Below are 16627 nucleotides of genomic sequence, written 5' to 3'. Positions count from 1 at the left end.
CTTCCAAAAATCTACCAAAATTTAGCTTGAAATAAATTCACTGAGCAATTTATTAGTACACTTAATTTTAAAAGCCCAACAAACTTACATTATGAAACAAAAATATCACCTAAAGCTGTGCACCACTTGGCTAAAATGCTTTTGTAAAATTTAGGTTCACTAAGTTTTGCAGAACCGTGGAACGTCAACAATCCAACAGAGCTTAATATAGCCAACTTTACATAGATTTATAAACCAAACAATTTGCAGGGAATTGTGATGATTTCAGACATGCGTCAAACATAAACTAATGTTATATACTTCGAATCAGAAATTGTGATAACAATTAATATCGGTATACTCCGGCGGGCATATCACTTTGCTCATATGGACTTAGGTAATCTGCTAAGAAAACCTCCTGTAACAATTATATGCCTGCTGGCGTAGACCAAAAGATCGAATCACTGGAACGTGCAACTGGAAGTTTTAATTAGGGGGGACACTTGTTGAAGGTGGATAGGGCCAAACTACCTTATCGGGAAAATGATGATTGGCGTTGGACGTATACCAACTAATAAAAAATATGGGATACTAAGACTTTAAAATATAATGAAGGAAAACAAGACAAAATTACTAAGAGTTTCCATAATAGTAAGGTCTTAAAAATTTCTTTTTACGAGTTGAGAACACACAAAACCTTTTTTTGGGGAAAATATAGCTTTTGGTTCCATATTCTCTTCAATATCATTATTATCGACCTCATAAAACAAGTCTCCTCATTTATCCCAAACGCGAACGGCTTCGGGCGTGCTGGTCTACGCTATCTCTTCCTGACATAAGAAGTCAACAATTGTTTGCAAGACTTTCCTTTCGAACGCGTCTAAGACTTAAAAGTCCTTTTTATTAAGCACTCAGGTCTCGGATCCATATGTTATTACTGGCAGAACCATCTCCCTGTACCACAGCAGCAGCTCAAAAGTTATGGTAAGGTTAGTTCTAGCGTGTGGGTCAACCGGATCCTATATATTTGCTGCACGTTGTGACATCTTTTTTCACTTCACTCGCGTAGTACGGCTAAAGAACTAATCTCTGCACTTGACAGTACGACCAAAGTTGGGCTCGAGGGTATATTGATGAGCATTCCTAGAAGCGCGAGTATTAGAGTTGAACTGTTTAAGGGGAGGAGTTCAACTGGCTATTTCTCTAGAGCATAAACCGTTAAAATAACGATAAAAGAGGGTGAGACAAGAAACATTTCGACAATGTTCAAGCGACGGAAATGATCTTATGATGGTAATATCACTAATCAATCTAAATGCTCTACGTTCAATACTGCCCAAGAGACTTAAATAAGTTGCATTAGAACCAACTCAGATATGAAAGTCATACTCAAGCTTTGGACATTATAAGTCTTGTAGATAACAGCCAGATCAGAGAGCGAGAAAAACTTCTTGCATCGCCTTAGAAAACCCAAACATCTTGCGGCATTTTTGGCGACAATGTGATCGTTCCAAAAAAGCTGGTTGGTGATACACATACCGAGAATATCGAGATGTCCAGTCTCCTCGATGCAAGTGCCATTTATGGATAATGGCAAGGGAAGTATACGTCGCTTTAACGATACAAGACAGCATTGGTTCTTAGAAGCATTAAATTCCATTCGGTTTTTTATTCCCTATTGTACAATGCTGTTTAGGTCGGAATTTAGTGAGCTTATCATATCTTGTTGTTGCAGTTCCACATCCGAAGAAGAGGGATGTAAATATGAAAACGTATATGGAAAGCTAAGAGTACTATCCTCAGCAAAACAATGTATTGGATAAGAAGTTGCAGACAGGAGATCATTAATAAAAATAAGAAAAAGTGTTGGAGATAGAACAGAGCCCTGGGTCACACCTGCATTTATTTTGTGGTTTTCAGACTTGAATCCATCCAATACAACTTGTATTGAACGATTCGAAAGGTAATTACTAATCCAATGAAAAAGGGATTCATGAAAACCGCTATTTTATAAAGTGGTAATTTTGAAAACTATTACTACTAAGTTAGATCACTTGTATAATTAAACAAATCTAAAATTATTTGAAGTATGCATTGCAGAAATTTTTAAAGAATTTTACGGCAAATTTAATCAATTATTAAACAGAGAGCTGAAAAAAAGATCTAAAAGGATTTTAAAAATCTATCGATCTTTTTGTTGTCTGTTTATAAGTCAAAAGGGTCTCTGAAGAAATAGTAGTTTTCCAAAAAAAAAAAAAAACAAAAACTCAATCGCATTATTTGCACAAGATGATTAAGATTTCGCATATTTCCTCAAAAGTCGCAGCAATCAACCAAGTCTCTTCCATCAACAACTATTCCATCTTCCTACAAACATTTTTGAATCTGTTGGACGAAGTGAAGATTGTTTACCATAATCAGATTTTAAAATATTAAATCTGCACATTATGTATAACATAACTTACATGTATCATTTTGACATAAAATAAAACAATATTAATGCTTTAAAAGTTTTCTTTTCTACTTATTGGACTTTCTAGTTTAAAAAAAAAAACTAGTTCTGCAACCCAACACAAACCTAGTCACTCACTCTCTGTCAACAAAAGTGATTAATTGTATTGTTTATTCAAATTATGATAGTAATCTATCTTCTTTTTGATTAAGATCTCATTAGTTAAACAAATAAAAATAAAAGCCAAAATAACACTCTTACACTTCACACATTACCAATGAGCGCGCTCTGAATCAACGAACAACACTACAAAAGCAAAACTACGAAGACAAAAATAAAGATACAAAAAACAAATTAGTAACAAAATGATAAACTAAACTCGTTGCAGGTATCTACGGTCTATGATCTACGTAGGTACCTCTACAACTTACTTGATACAACATACAAACATACCTAAATGATGAACTTATGGAAGCCTTTCCAAACGAACCGTGATGAGATTGTGTCCTAAATGGATTAGTGTCTTCAAAGTTCTTCGTGGTCGGCGATGGGTATGCTGGTGTCTCAGGTTCCATTCTGAACCACCGCGTACACAGGTACGAAGAAGCACAAACAATGAAAAACACAAAGCAACATAAATAAAAAAAAGAGAAAAAGCAACAAAAATGTTTTAAAATCTTTTCCGTATGTGCGTTTGTGCATCTACATTATCTCTACTTACTTTACAGTAAGTCCAGCTTTACCAAATGAACCAATTTTACTGTAGCCAGGTTCTTCGGTGCTAGATGTTGACTTCATCGAGACGTGACCCAGCGACGCGCACGTGTTCATATGGCCGGAGTTAATTGATGCCGCACAAGATGTGTCCGGTAGCTCACAGATTGAGTTGTGAATTACCGTTTGCACAGATGGCGATGGAGTGATGGTAGACATGGATGGAGAATCAATTTGAACAAGGCTATTGTCTGTCATCGGTGGTAGTGGTATAAGGCTTTCGTTGGCTTGATCGATTGAATTTCGTGCAGCGATGGCTGCTACTGCCGCTGCAGCTGATGCTTTTTGCCGTTCGCGCAGCAGGTGCGATTGCCGGCTGGCGAATCTCTGCGATGGGCGCCGTTCGAATTGCACAGTCCGGCGGGCTCGACTCTGGGCTGTAGTCTGGAATTCTGTTCGACCCGAGTACCGAAAGCGTGAACCCATTCGGAAAAAATTCTGTCGGGCAGATGGCCCCTTAACGGGGGCGCGTAGACGGAAAAACGTATGATGTTCCACGGCACATTTCCAGAGGTGCTTGCAAGCCTTTTCATTGTACAGTCGAAAGACAAATGTGTGCTCCTGTTCTCGACCCTCGTCGTCGTCTTCGATCACCACCAGAGTTAGTTTCTTCTTCTTGAAGTCCAGCTTACTGATTTTTGGCCAGAAAAAGAGACCTATTTTCTGATCACGTTCAAAAACTAGTATGCCAGTAGGTGTTAATCCTAAATGGTATTCACAGCCATCTTTTCCCTTTCGAAAAAAATAAGAAAGTTTTATTTGATTTAATGGAGAAAAAGAATAACACAACTTACTAGGACTGTATGCATATCAACTCCGTACATGTCCAGCCATTTGGCTTTGTTTAAGTATGCTGTCTCGGCTTGTGCAGGCGTCAAGCTGCGACATCCCTTATACTCTTCCAGAATCGCAATTTCCAATTCTTCCGTTTGTTCAGGAACGAAACGAAATTCCGATACTGTTGCTGCTGTATGCACTTGTTCATCATAGTCACCCAATTCAGCTATGACAATGAAAAACCAAGAAGTTCATTATTCATAAGACTCATTTATGATGACGACCTTTAATGTAACTTACATTGCAAAGCTAATGCACACAATTCTGTAGCTTTGTCATCGGGACAATCTAAACGACCTTCTAGTAGATCTTGTTTGAGTTGAAGGAAAAACAAATAACGTGTGAGTTCTTCTCGGAGGGTATTTGGCTCAGATGAATAGAACTTAACCTTTAAACGGAATGTATAAGGTGGGCCAACTAGATGTTCAAAGAATTACAAATAAAAATTAGTTTTATGACCTTTTTGATGATGATTTTTAAAGTTTATTAAGTGTAATTACTTTTGACTTGTTTTTTAATGGCTTTTGTTGGATCCAACCAATGTTTGACATGATTAGCATCGGTAAATTGAAGACCAAAGTAGTCCTTTTCTGTGAGATCAAGAGCATAGAAAACTTGTTCGTATAGATAGCTACCCATAGCTTTTTTCTAAAACAAAAAGAAAATGTATTGGTAATTAGTTTTGATAGTAGAAGACTAAATGGGTTAAAGAATTAGATGTACAAAAACGTGTTTAAAATAACACCTTAATAAAAATTATATAAAGAAAAACTACTGAAAATTGTTTTCAATCTCGAATATTGAATTCACTCACTCAAGACTTCAAGATTGTGGGTCAAAACATAGCCCTATTTAAGAAGACATTAAAATTGCGAAACAATTATAAAATCGCTACGTAATTTTGGTTGTAGGATCGGTAGTCATCAAACCTTTAGTTGTCATGTTAGAATTTTGAATCCAACAACCATAGATATTAAAAAAATAAAAAGAAAGCATAACCACCATATAGCTTCGGACTCTGATTCAATTTTAACTATGTGCTAAAAATTTAAAAATACCCGGTTCAAACATTATTTATATTTATAATATTTATTTTTTCAATATACGGTACCAGAAATACATAAGTATAAATACAGCCGTTTTCAAAATGATCAATATGACGTAAAATCCAGTTTTTATAATAGCCAAAGGTTTGATAACTTAATTATCTCGGCATAGAATTTATCATGTTTTGAAGAACTTGTTCGTTGATGAGCTCTGCTACTGGCCATTGATCCCTGAAAATTTTCGATGGCATTAAGGTCAGGTAGAAATAAAAAGTATGTGTTTACATCAACTACCAAATAAAAAATCACCAGGTTACGATCTAATTACTGCTCAGGTTATGAAAGAAATGCCATTGAAAGCCTTCATAAAACTCCAATATATAATAAATGCATGCCTTAAGCACCGGTATGTCCCGCACCATTGGAAAATTGCTGAAGTAATTGTCATACCAAAGCAAGGTAAACCACCTACAGAAGTGACGGCTTACAGACCAATATCGCTTATACCAATTATGGCAAAAGTTTTTGAAAAACTGCTTCTGAAGAGACTTAGCAAAATCATAGAAAAAAGAAGAAGAAAGAATCCCAAACCATCAGTTTGGCTTTAGAAATAAACATTCCACGATAGACCAAGTTCATAGAATATCGGATGTTATAGAAAAAGCAAGTATACAAGTATGTTCAGCTATTTTCTTAGATGTTGCTCAAGCTTTCGACAAGGTTTGGCATGAGGGACTTGAGTACAAACTGCAAAGGGATCTTCCAGGCAGTACTTTGAAATATTAAAATCGTACATCTCAGACCGATTGTTTAGAGTAAGGTACGGTCAAGAATACTCGGAATTGAAGAAAATAGAAGCCGGTGTACCACAAGGAAGTGTCCTAGGTCCTACCCTGTATTTACTATACACAAGGGATATTCCAGTTGGTAATCACACCATAATGACTACTTTTGCAGATGATACCGCAATTTTGGTACCTGACAAATGTGTCTCTAAGACAGCAGTAAAACTACAAAATGCCGTCGACACAGTGAGAGCTTGGACCGAAAAATGGCCTATCAAACTCAATGAAACAAAATCTTCACATATAAACTTTACAAATAAAAAGATAAACAATATTCCAATAATCATTAATAATCAAGCTGTACCTTACGCCAATACGGCTAAATACCTTGGAATGACTTTGGATGCAAAGCTTAAGTGGAAAGAGTACATCAAAAAGAAAAGAGAAGAACTAAACTTGAAATATAGAAAAATGTACTGGTTGCTTGGTAACTACTCTGATTTATCAATCCAAAACAAAATAATGCTGTATAATCAAGTACTAAAGCCTGTTTGGACATATGGAATCCAATTATGGGACTGTACAAAGAAAACAAATACCGTAATCATCCAAAAATTCCAAAACAAAGTCCTTCGTGGAATAGTTAATGCACCTTGGTACATAAGAAATACCGATCTACATCGTGACTTACAAATAGAAATGGTTACAGAAGTTGTTAAAAAATACGCTGTATCGCACAACCAGAGACTGCAAAGTTATACTAATTCTGAAATGGAGTCCGTCTTGAATATAAGAAACTATGTTCGGAGATTAAGAAGAACCAAGCCTCATGAGCTTATGGTCTAAAAAAACATGGGAAAGTATTAAATGTTTAAACTTCCCCCAAAGTGATTGTACAAAATTAAGAAAGAAAAATCGGAAGTCGATCCTTCAAGATTGGTCCTGATGAAGAGGTGATTTTTAGTGGTTAAAAGTCCCACACTACTTGGTGTCGAATACTGCCAAGTGTCTTTTGAAGATTTCCTCCTGTCAAAAAAAATTAAGGTCAGGACTACATTTTAAGTTGCACAAACTAACTTCATCATTTTCTAATTTTTAAGTTTAAGAAACAGAAGCCGTGTTTTTGTATGTATTTTTTCGCAAATCGTGCGCTACTTTTCGTATAATAAAAACGAATCACCTTTTCTTTCAAGAGAAATTAGCTATGTTTAACGTTACCTTCCTAACAAGTGCGGTATAGCTGTCAAATTCTGAGCTGAACATTTTTAAAAATCTATCGAAAAATCTTGATCTGTAGATTTGATGCCCCATGAAATCAAATTTGTGTTTTGACAGATCTAGATCAAGGATAATTATAATTTTAACCGTGGAAACCCATATCAGCTTTTTTGTATATTAATTTGAAAAAAAGAGGTTTAAAGTGATGTTTAAAGAATGTTTTGTTTTTTAGTAAAGTTGGATTTTTGATCCATATTTTTTGAAAAAAAGGGTGAATGTACAAAAACCGTATTAAATGCATTTTTCATAATAATTAATTTTTAATAATTCAGCATTTTTGAATGCCTTAGTAAACACAAATATTTTTAAAACTAAATAATTTAAGACTTGAAGTTGTCAGTTTTTAATATAAAAGCCACATTTTGAAGTTATTTATTTGAGATTGTCTTATTAGTGAAGGCAAATCACGGAGGGAAGTTACTTTGCAGTTACAGATATCGCTGCGTATAACTCGCCATTGAACTTCTTCTTTAAAAAAAGGCAAACAATAAGATATTGAAAGAAAACGCTTTGATCTCTGGATTAAGATTGATGGGTCAATCATTTGTATTTCAACAGGACAATGACCCTAATCACACGTCCAGAATTTGTCGAGATAACCTCAAGGATAGAGAAGACAAATAAATCTTAGAAAACCATGACATGGCCACCGCAATCACTGGATATTTATTCTATAATTATTGTGGGAGCACCTCTTAAATTCCTCTAAAGTTTTACGTATGTATAATTATTTTTTCACTTGAATATTTTTTTTCGATGCTAGAATTTCCTTCGTAAAATAAGAGTGGACTCAAACTTTGGATCTGCGGTGTATGTTGTTAAATGAACCAATTTTCGTAAATTAAAAGGTAGCTTAAGCCACCATCTTTTGATTTCTACAAGTAATAAGGGGTTATTATTTTTTCTGAAGCTATGCTAAGAACAAATACAGCTTCTTTTGTTTCTGGCAAACAAATTGCACTTTTCCGTTGGGGTTTAATGAAATGAATTCAAATCCGACTTCAAAATGGCTTTACCACGTCAGGTTTTTTGAGATATCACTTATAAAATTCGTAAGATCAACAAGACAAAAGCTGTTAGCTTAATTTGTTGACCATTTAAATATAAGGTACCCCAAAATATGGATTGTATAAAATAAAAACATAATTTTTTTTTTTGACTTATTGATAAAGTGTTAATATTGAACATTTATTATATAACTTTATTTTTAGCATACGATTACTTGTTTTTTATTTATTTATTTATACAGACTAACATAGTAATCTTAAATTGCTAAGTTAGTACAAAATTTAGAGAGCACAAGCTGCATAGGCTTTCGGCTCGCTGATAAAGATTTATAATTTAAAGTTAAGTTTTAAAATTAATTTTTGAATAGTTTCTAGGTTTTGTACATCTATATTTTTAAGTAGTTCGTAAATGTTAACATTTTTGTTAGATAAAAGTCGGTTTATGTGGGCTATTAGGTGTGGCATGTCCATTGTTACTGTGCAAGTAGAGCAGATCGGTGGGTTTACTTTTTTAGAAGATGTTAGTGAGTTAAAGATGTGTGGCCTTAACGAAGACGAACGAAATTTGTGATAGTTTCCTTGGGTACAGTAGCTAGGAATATAGGTTTGGTTTTGCTAATATTGATTTTAGAGTAGTGGTGGGTATATGTCGACCATCTTTGCCTCTGGATTGTCTCGATTTTATTTCTGATGGTTCTTATAAGATCCGACTCATCGAATGCATTGAATAAGAAGGAGGGGGATTTGTTGGCAGAATTCGCAGCTTTGTCAGCATATTCGTTACCCATGATGCCGATGTGGGCAGGGACCCACATAATTTTTGCTTTGTTTGCTGTCTTGATAACAATATCCCTAAGAATTGTGATTGATGGGGAGCTGTTATTCAAGTTCATGATAGCATGGATGACCGAGAGGCTGTCTGTACATACGACCCAGTGTCCTTTGGTGTTTCTTGCATATTTTAAAGCTTCGTAGACAGCTAGAGCTTCTGCGGTAAAAACTGATGAGTATTCAGGGAGGAGACTTATCCTGAGTAGTTTGCCATTATGTGACGTTACAGCAAAGCCTGTGTGGTGCTCTGTTTTAGAACCGTCAGAGAATATGAATATCCAATTCCTGCTTATGAGTTCATTTTCTATGGTGTCGAATACTTTTCGGTAAACGATTTTTGGTGTATAGTCTTTAGAGTAATTGGCCAATCACAACTCAAAAGATTCTGGTCTGCACATCCAGGGAGGGTATGATAATGTTCGAATAATGGAGGTTTTAGTGGGCAAGTTAAAGGTTGATATGTGGTTCCATATACATGAAATTGCTGATGGGATTCTTTTTTGGCGTGTGGATCGAAGGGCTGAATTAGCATCTTTGTTTATATCGGATCTGGAGGGGAACAAGAGCTTTGTAGCTGATTTTAAAATCGTTTCCTCATATCTCTCATTAAGTGAAGGCAACCCGGATTCAGCTAATATGTTTTTGATTGGTGTGGTTTGGAATGCGTTGCTTGATCGTCTTGCAGCTTGATGGTATGTAGGTTTTATTATGTTGAGTGTTGATTTAGGACAGCTTCCGTAAATGTTGAGCCCATAGTCTATTTTATTTAAGGGTCGACTCCGTTGCCTAGATGTTGAACCGATTCAATTCCTGGGCAGCAGAGCCGTTGTCTGTGAAGTTAATATTGTGTTTGTATGATTGTCCGTTACTATTTGTAGGTCAGGTATTTTTTTGTTGTTTGTCACATGTGTGGTTGATATCGATTCAGTTGGTGGTGAAGAGGTAAGTGTGGGGTTAGATTGTTTTGCTTTACTGGCAAATGTGTCTTGATTTGTATTTGTATTGAGTTAGCATGTGGAGGAAGATTACATATCTGGCACATGGGGGTACCGTTGCATCGTTTGGTGGTGTGCCCAAGTAACTGGCAGTTCCGGCACCGCATGGGATTAGGAATATATTCAGTGACCCTAGCATTGTACCAGCCGATTTCAACAGTATTGGGAGTTTGAAAAGTGTCATAAGTGAAAAGCATCAAGCCTGTTGGGAGTTGGTTTCCATCTACTTGTTTTGTAAATTTGTAGACATCCGTCACTTTTTGCATTTTCATTTCCGTTAATAAGACAGGGAGCGTAGACTATGCCTTTAGACGAGTTGAGTTCGTTATGCAAGGTGATCGTGACAGGACAAAGGTTAGATAGATTTTTTGTGGAAATGGATCTGTCTGCGACAGTTTGATTTTTAGTAAGGATTAATATTTTACCGTCTCTGAGTTGTGAGATCTGCTCATATTCAGTGACAAACGAAAATTTTTCAATCAATTAAAAAAACAAATGTTTTGCTTAAAGTGCATTAATTTTTTTTTTTGCTAATGCATCTTTTTGGAAGAATGTATATTAATGTCGTCCCTTAGAAAAATCGTTCTAGAGCTGACTTGAATGCCAAAATGTCAGCGCAGATCAAAATACAAAGTTTAGCTTTATCTTTTCTTTTTAAAATTGCTCTTTAAAAATTAATGGTCATTTAGGACAGATATCTTTTGTATTCTTCAGATTTTTTTATGACATTATATTAGAACTTGCCCCTATTTTCCTAAAATGACATTACTTTGGTTTTAAGGGGAGTGTTTCGCGGTATGTATTACTATGTGACATATTTAAATAAAACATAAACTTATTAACTTTAAAATTAATCCCAGATCAAAAAGCCTTTCAAAACATTTGACTGTACTGTGTAATTAAGTGACAATAAAACTCAAAACTAAGAAATGGTTTTAACATTTTAGCCAAAGTTGTACATACAAGTAGTAAATAAAATAATGTATTTAAGTATGTTTTAAAACTGATCAATAGCCTAGTCACTAAGTATAGGATACCGTCATCAATCAGAGAAATCATGGATGGTAGACTTGGAAGCCGTACAGCTAAATTTTGAAATCAAGTATACATAATTGAGCGCATTTTCTTGAAAAATTGAGTAACAGCTGAAAAACTGTCTCTTGTTTGTTTGTTGTTCTTCAATTCATCGGTCTTGTCTTAATGCCTTGTGTCATATCACCCCATGTTCTAAGTTTCTAAGATGCAGTATCTCTCAGTTTGTATAATGTTGTGTAATTTTCTTAATTGTTTCATCTTTTTATTTGTTTAACATACATCTGTTATGTTGATGCACTAGTTAATGAAAAGATCACCATATCTAATAAACATACATATGTACATGCCTTTGAAAGTAGTTACAAATTTGTACTTCCTTTTTTTTCTCGACCCAAAACAAAGAATATTACCTCAGCTTGAAAATGAACTACAAATTAACAAAGTTACTCAATGATTGATATATTATCATACTCCAGCTTGTTAGATGAGATTTTTAAGTCATCAATTAACACCGATTGACTAACTATTTAAACTAACAAATTTGGCATTCGCAAATATAAATAAATCAAGTCAAATAGACAAAAGCTAAATAATGTTGCTAAAATGTTTTGTTTAGTTTTTTCTCAGTTATTTATTGTTGTCGCATTACATTCAAGGACAAATTATTCTCTGTTGTTTTTTTTTTTCAATATCAACTTTCATATCAAAAGTATCTTAAGACCATGGAAAATAAACGTCAGCGAAATTATAGAAGAAACTTCAAGTGCTATATATAGCGGTACCGCACCTCAAAACGATTGTTTTCCATTCGACAGCAATACAGCTGCGCTGCATTATGACTTTTTGGTGTTGGGTTTGAAAATTGAATGTGGTAGTTTGGTGAACGCACAAATGCAGGCGGGCGACCGACGCACGTACTATGATGTTGAAAAAATTCCATCCAATTTTTGTAGGCTCTACAGTTTGATAGGGTGTAAAGTCTTGGGAGAAACGTTCATTTAACATTTTCGGAATGAGGATTTGATACCGATAGCTTCTATGCACCTATCGAGTTTAAAATAACCAAAGTATGAACACTAAAACACACCTTTGCAACTATATCGCTTAAGTGGAGCGAAACTTGAACATAGTTGCTAATATTGCATTCCCAAGTGAATGATGTGTTTCCAAAACAATGCAAAGTTTCAATATAAATTGCAAGCAAAGTAATGTTTCAGTTATAATGTTGGGGGCAGAAAAACAATTGTTCAGCGAATTAATCTTATTCTTTGATTTTTTGAATTTTCCTTTTAGTTGTTAAATGAACAAGCTGTACGGGCTTGGATTTTTTTTGGTTAAGTTATTCAAAATATTTATATTTATCGAGATATGAAATCGTTAGTTTAAAGTGTTGATAAATCTGAGTGATATTTAAGCATAACAGGAGTTAGACAAGGCTACCCACGAAGCATTGATTTTTTTGTACTTTTTATTGGAGAATTGGTTTGTTATCTATCTGGGTGCATAGAACTTGGGGACTGTAAATTAAAGCGATGATGTCAAACTCGCCTGAAACTCTAGGCTCATTGTTCAATAAGCTCCAAGCTCCAGCTGTAAACTGAGGAATCTCGTGATAAATCTGGACAAATCCTCAAATGTTTTCTAATACGAAAGCTAGATAGAATAACAGCAAGGCAGAATTACCGAAAAAAAGAAATGGTTCTACGAACGGAATGCTGTCAAGGGTGTAAAGGAATTCAAATGTGTTGGGGTATTATTCAATCAAAACGCAATATGTAAATGAATAAGCATTTAAAAGAAAAACTAATTTAACCAAAAACTGCATTAATAACAAATATAATTTCCAATATATGAAGTAAATCAGGAATAATTTTGCAATTTAATACTGAAACTCGAAAACTGAAAAACTTAAAGGTTTTACCCGGCATAATCTTTTGGAGCAGCATTTAAAATTAAAAAAAGAGGGTTTTTGAAAAATCTATAATACCCTCAATTAAGAGGTAACAAGTAAATCAATTTTTCTAGGAATAAAACTAACCTTTAACATGTTTGGTTTTTGGTTTTCATGAATAAAATCAAACAGTGAACTAAAGGGTTTTTCAATTGGATGGCGTGGGTTGATTTTCGTGCCCCTTGGCGGCCATTTTGTTTTGGTGACATCTGTCAAATCTTTTGTTTTTTATTCAATTGTTTATACCAAACTATTCTGGCAAGTTACACGATTAAACAACACGTTTAAATAACGAAACTGAACCCGGTTCAGTAAACAATTAACCAAAACCCGTATGTTCATGGAAGGAAAAATCCGCCGGAAACATCACCGCGGTCCATGAAAGTGTACTGCAGAACCCGAGGCAGTCTATTTCTCGCAGCACGCAAGAACTCGGCCTTTCGCAGACTTCAATGTGGCGAATTTTGAGTCGGGACTTGTTCCTACACCCGTACAAGGTCCAACTGAAGTTAATGACCATAGATAAAGCCGTTTGTTCGTTGACTGGGCTTCGAATCGTTTGGAAGAGTACCCCAATTTTGGCCGAAAGTTAATGACCATAGATAAAGCCGTTTGTTCGTTGACTGGGCTTCGAATCGTTTGGAAGAGTACCCCAATGTTGGCCGAAAATCATCTTTAGTGACAAGGCGCATTTTTGGATGAATGGCTGTGTCAACAAGCCGGATATGGGACGACACCAACCCACGCGAGGTTCACCAGGTTATAATGCATCCGCAAAAAGCCGTAGTTGGTCCGTAATTTTTTAAAAACGACGTTAGTGATTCGGTCACCGTCAACAGCGAACGCTACATAACGATAATAACTAATTTTTGATGGCCCAAATTGAACCATATGGACTTAGACGACATGTGCTTCCAGCAGGGCGACACTACGTGCCACACAGCAAACGCCACCATTGACATTTTGCATGAACGATTTGAGAGTAAGGTTATCTCTTGCAGGGGTGATGTGAATTGGCCACCAAGGTCATCCGATTTATTCCCGCTAGACTTTTTCTTGTGAGGTTTCTTGAAGTCGCTAGTCTATGCAAATAAACCACAATCGACCGATGTCCTCAAAGTGCACATAAAACAGGCCATAGCTCAATTTCAACTGGATTTATGCGGAAGAAAATTAGACCACTCGGATCCATGACACCGTAAGGAGCCGAGAATGACGTTTGAATGACGTCATATTCTACATTTCATGGCATCCATGCGCCCTTCAAATAAAAAAATAATTTTGTTAATACCTCACAAACAGCTTGTTTTATTTTATTTCAACATCTACCCGCCCTTATTGAAAAACCTTTTAAGAAATAAATTGGATGGCGCAACAGTCCGTTGAGAACTAGGGCCTAGTGACTTACAACTCTCAACCATTCCCTTGTGCGAGTAATGTTGCCAGGAATGAAGGGGACCTACAATTTATATATGCCGAATCCGAACGGCTAATTTGAGAAAGCACTTTTTCATGACAAGAGTTACTCTTGTAGAATTTGTCAATTCCTCGCAGGAGGCAGTACCCGTGAAAAGTACCACCTTTGAAAAACCCTTTACTTAACTTTTATAAACATATGTTTGGAAGGAGATTTGAAGTTTAACAAATAAACCTTTTACAACAGTATAGAACTTTTACCTTCTGCTTTTATACGAACAATTTAATACATATTCAAAGTTTCTTTAATTTAAGATGTTTTAAAAAAGCTATAACTTCTCTTAAAATGTTGGTATCATTTGAATTTCGATTTCATAAGACGTACAATTAAAATACATTTTAAAACATGTCATATGTTCACAAATTTAAATTTTTCAGTATGATCATAAGTACTTGTACATTTTCTAAACTATCTGATTTTGGACAAGTAGTCAATTAAGTGATAATGAAGGGCTTTACACAAGCTACTGAGGTTATATTTGAGTTTATATTTGGCTTTTCTTCCAAAACTATTAGTTTTTATGAAGCCTGGAACAAACGAACACAAGATCTTGATAATTAATAATAATTTTTAAAAAAAATTATAAGTTTTAGATGTTCGCGGAAAACAAGATATAAAGACAATTTTCACCAAACATTAGAAGGTCACACTACTATTATTTTTAGAGCTTAAAGCTATACAATGTTATCTTTTTTCCTCAACTTTGCTTATGTTTTTATCCATTCTTTGCAATTAACAAAGTTATAGTTTCATCTACTTTTTGACATACACACATCGGCTGGCCCAGATAGTACCATCCTATTTATTCTGAAAAGGTGTTCAATAAAAACAGCAAACCGTTAAGCAAACTTTTCCTACTCTAAAATTCTCTTTTTGAGCATATGAAAAACAGCATTTGTCCAGCCTGTTCCTTAAAAAGGTGAATCTTCCTCCCTCTCTCACTATCGTCCAAATACACTCACGTCCCTTCCTTCGAAGCTCATAGAAACACTGATTAATAAAACTGAAGAATATTGCACTTGCAAGAGTTCGGCACCAAGCTCTTTTTTTCGTAGGATTAGAAACTATCTTTCTATTCGTTAAATACAAGTTGTATACAATGGTTACAAGTCCGAAATTCATGCAACAAATGCTGGTGTTCGACAGGGCTCTGTTTTGTATCCCACTCTCTTTCTTATATTCATAAAAAATCTCTTGTCTGCCACTTCTAATCCATTAAACTATTTTGCTTATGACAGCACCCTCAGCTTTTCATATTAATTTCTAGATTCACATCCTTGTCCTTTGGATGTAGAACTTCAACGGCAACACGGTTAAGAATTGAATTGAATGCTTCAAAAATCCAATGCCTTGTGCAACAAGTGGCACTTGCATCAAGGAAACTAATCAACTTTCAGTACTCTGTATGTGTATCGCAGATCACCTCTTATGAAATGATCACATAATCGAAATTGCCAAAAATGCTGCTAGGTGCCTAGGATTTCTCCAACGATGTAAGAAATTTGTCAACCCTACTTATCTGACTGTATATTACAAAGCTTTTATTCGTCGAAGGCTTGAATATAACTCCCATGTCTGGACTGGTGACCCGAAAACAAGTGCGATAGAACTTTAACCGAAACACTTAGATGTTCTGTCGAATAACCTAGTTGTAATCCCTCATCAAATAGTCCAGCCGTAATATTCGCACTTTCCGCAATGCTTACTAGTTTAAATTTGAGCTTAATTTCGGACGTACTGTCAAGTACAGAGATCTTTTTTTAAACCGCACTTCGAGAATGTGGAATGCTTTTGCCAGCTCTGTTTTTCCACCAACCAATGTGAACCGGTATCTCCTCTTAAATCATTCCCTATTTTCCTAAACCTCGCACTGTGTTAATTATTAAAAGAAAAAGTCTTTGACTGAAATTTTGAATTTTGAATTTTGCTTATGACAGCACCCTCAGCTTTTCATATTAATTTCTAGATTCACATCCTTGTCCTTTGGATGTAGAACTTCAACGGCAACACGGTTAAGAATTGAATTGAATGCTTCAAAAATCCAATGCCTTGTGCAACAAGTGGCACTTGCATCAAGGAAACTAATCAACTTTCAGTACTCTGTATGTGTATCGCAGATCACCTCTTATGAAATGATCACATAATCGAAATTGCCAAAAATGCTGCTAGGTGCCTAGGAT

At 35.3% G+C, this 16627-nt stretch overlaps 1 protein-coding gene across 3 annotated transcripts in view; it reads right to left on the bottom strand.

The window, feature by feature from the left end:
- The window catches only part of LOC129940379 (band 4.1-like protein 5), a 52944-nt gene that overhangs the window by 18151 nt on the left and 18166 nt on the right, over nt 1–16627 (bottom strand). For all 3 annotated transcript variants that reach the window (XM_056048698.1, XM_056048696.1, XM_056048695.1), the window contains exons 2-6: nt 4543–4690; nt 4283–4459; nt 4000–4208; nt 3153–3937; nt 2885–3007 (exon numbers count right to left, since the gene is read on the bottom strand). In XM_056048698.1, the coding sequence (XP_055904673.1) occupies nt 2885–3007; nt 3153–3937; nt 4000–4208; nt 4283–4459; nt 4543–4690 (1442 nt within the window). The remainder of the gene's footprint in view (nt 1–2884; nt 3008–3152; nt 3938–3999; nt 4209–4282; nt 4460–4542; nt 4691–16627) is intronic.

The sequence above is a fragment of the Eupeodes corollae genome, chromosome 1, assembly GCF_945859685.1.
Source record: "Eupeodes corollae chromosome 1, idEupCoro1.1, whole genome shotgun sequence".
Classification (NCBI taxonomy): domain Eukaryota; kingdom Metazoa; phylum Arthropoda; class Insecta; order Diptera; family Syrphidae; genus Eupeodes; species Eupeodes corollae.
The sequence above is the reverse complement of the archived record's forward strand: the minus strand, read 5'-3'. Positions and strand labels throughout refer to the sequence as shown.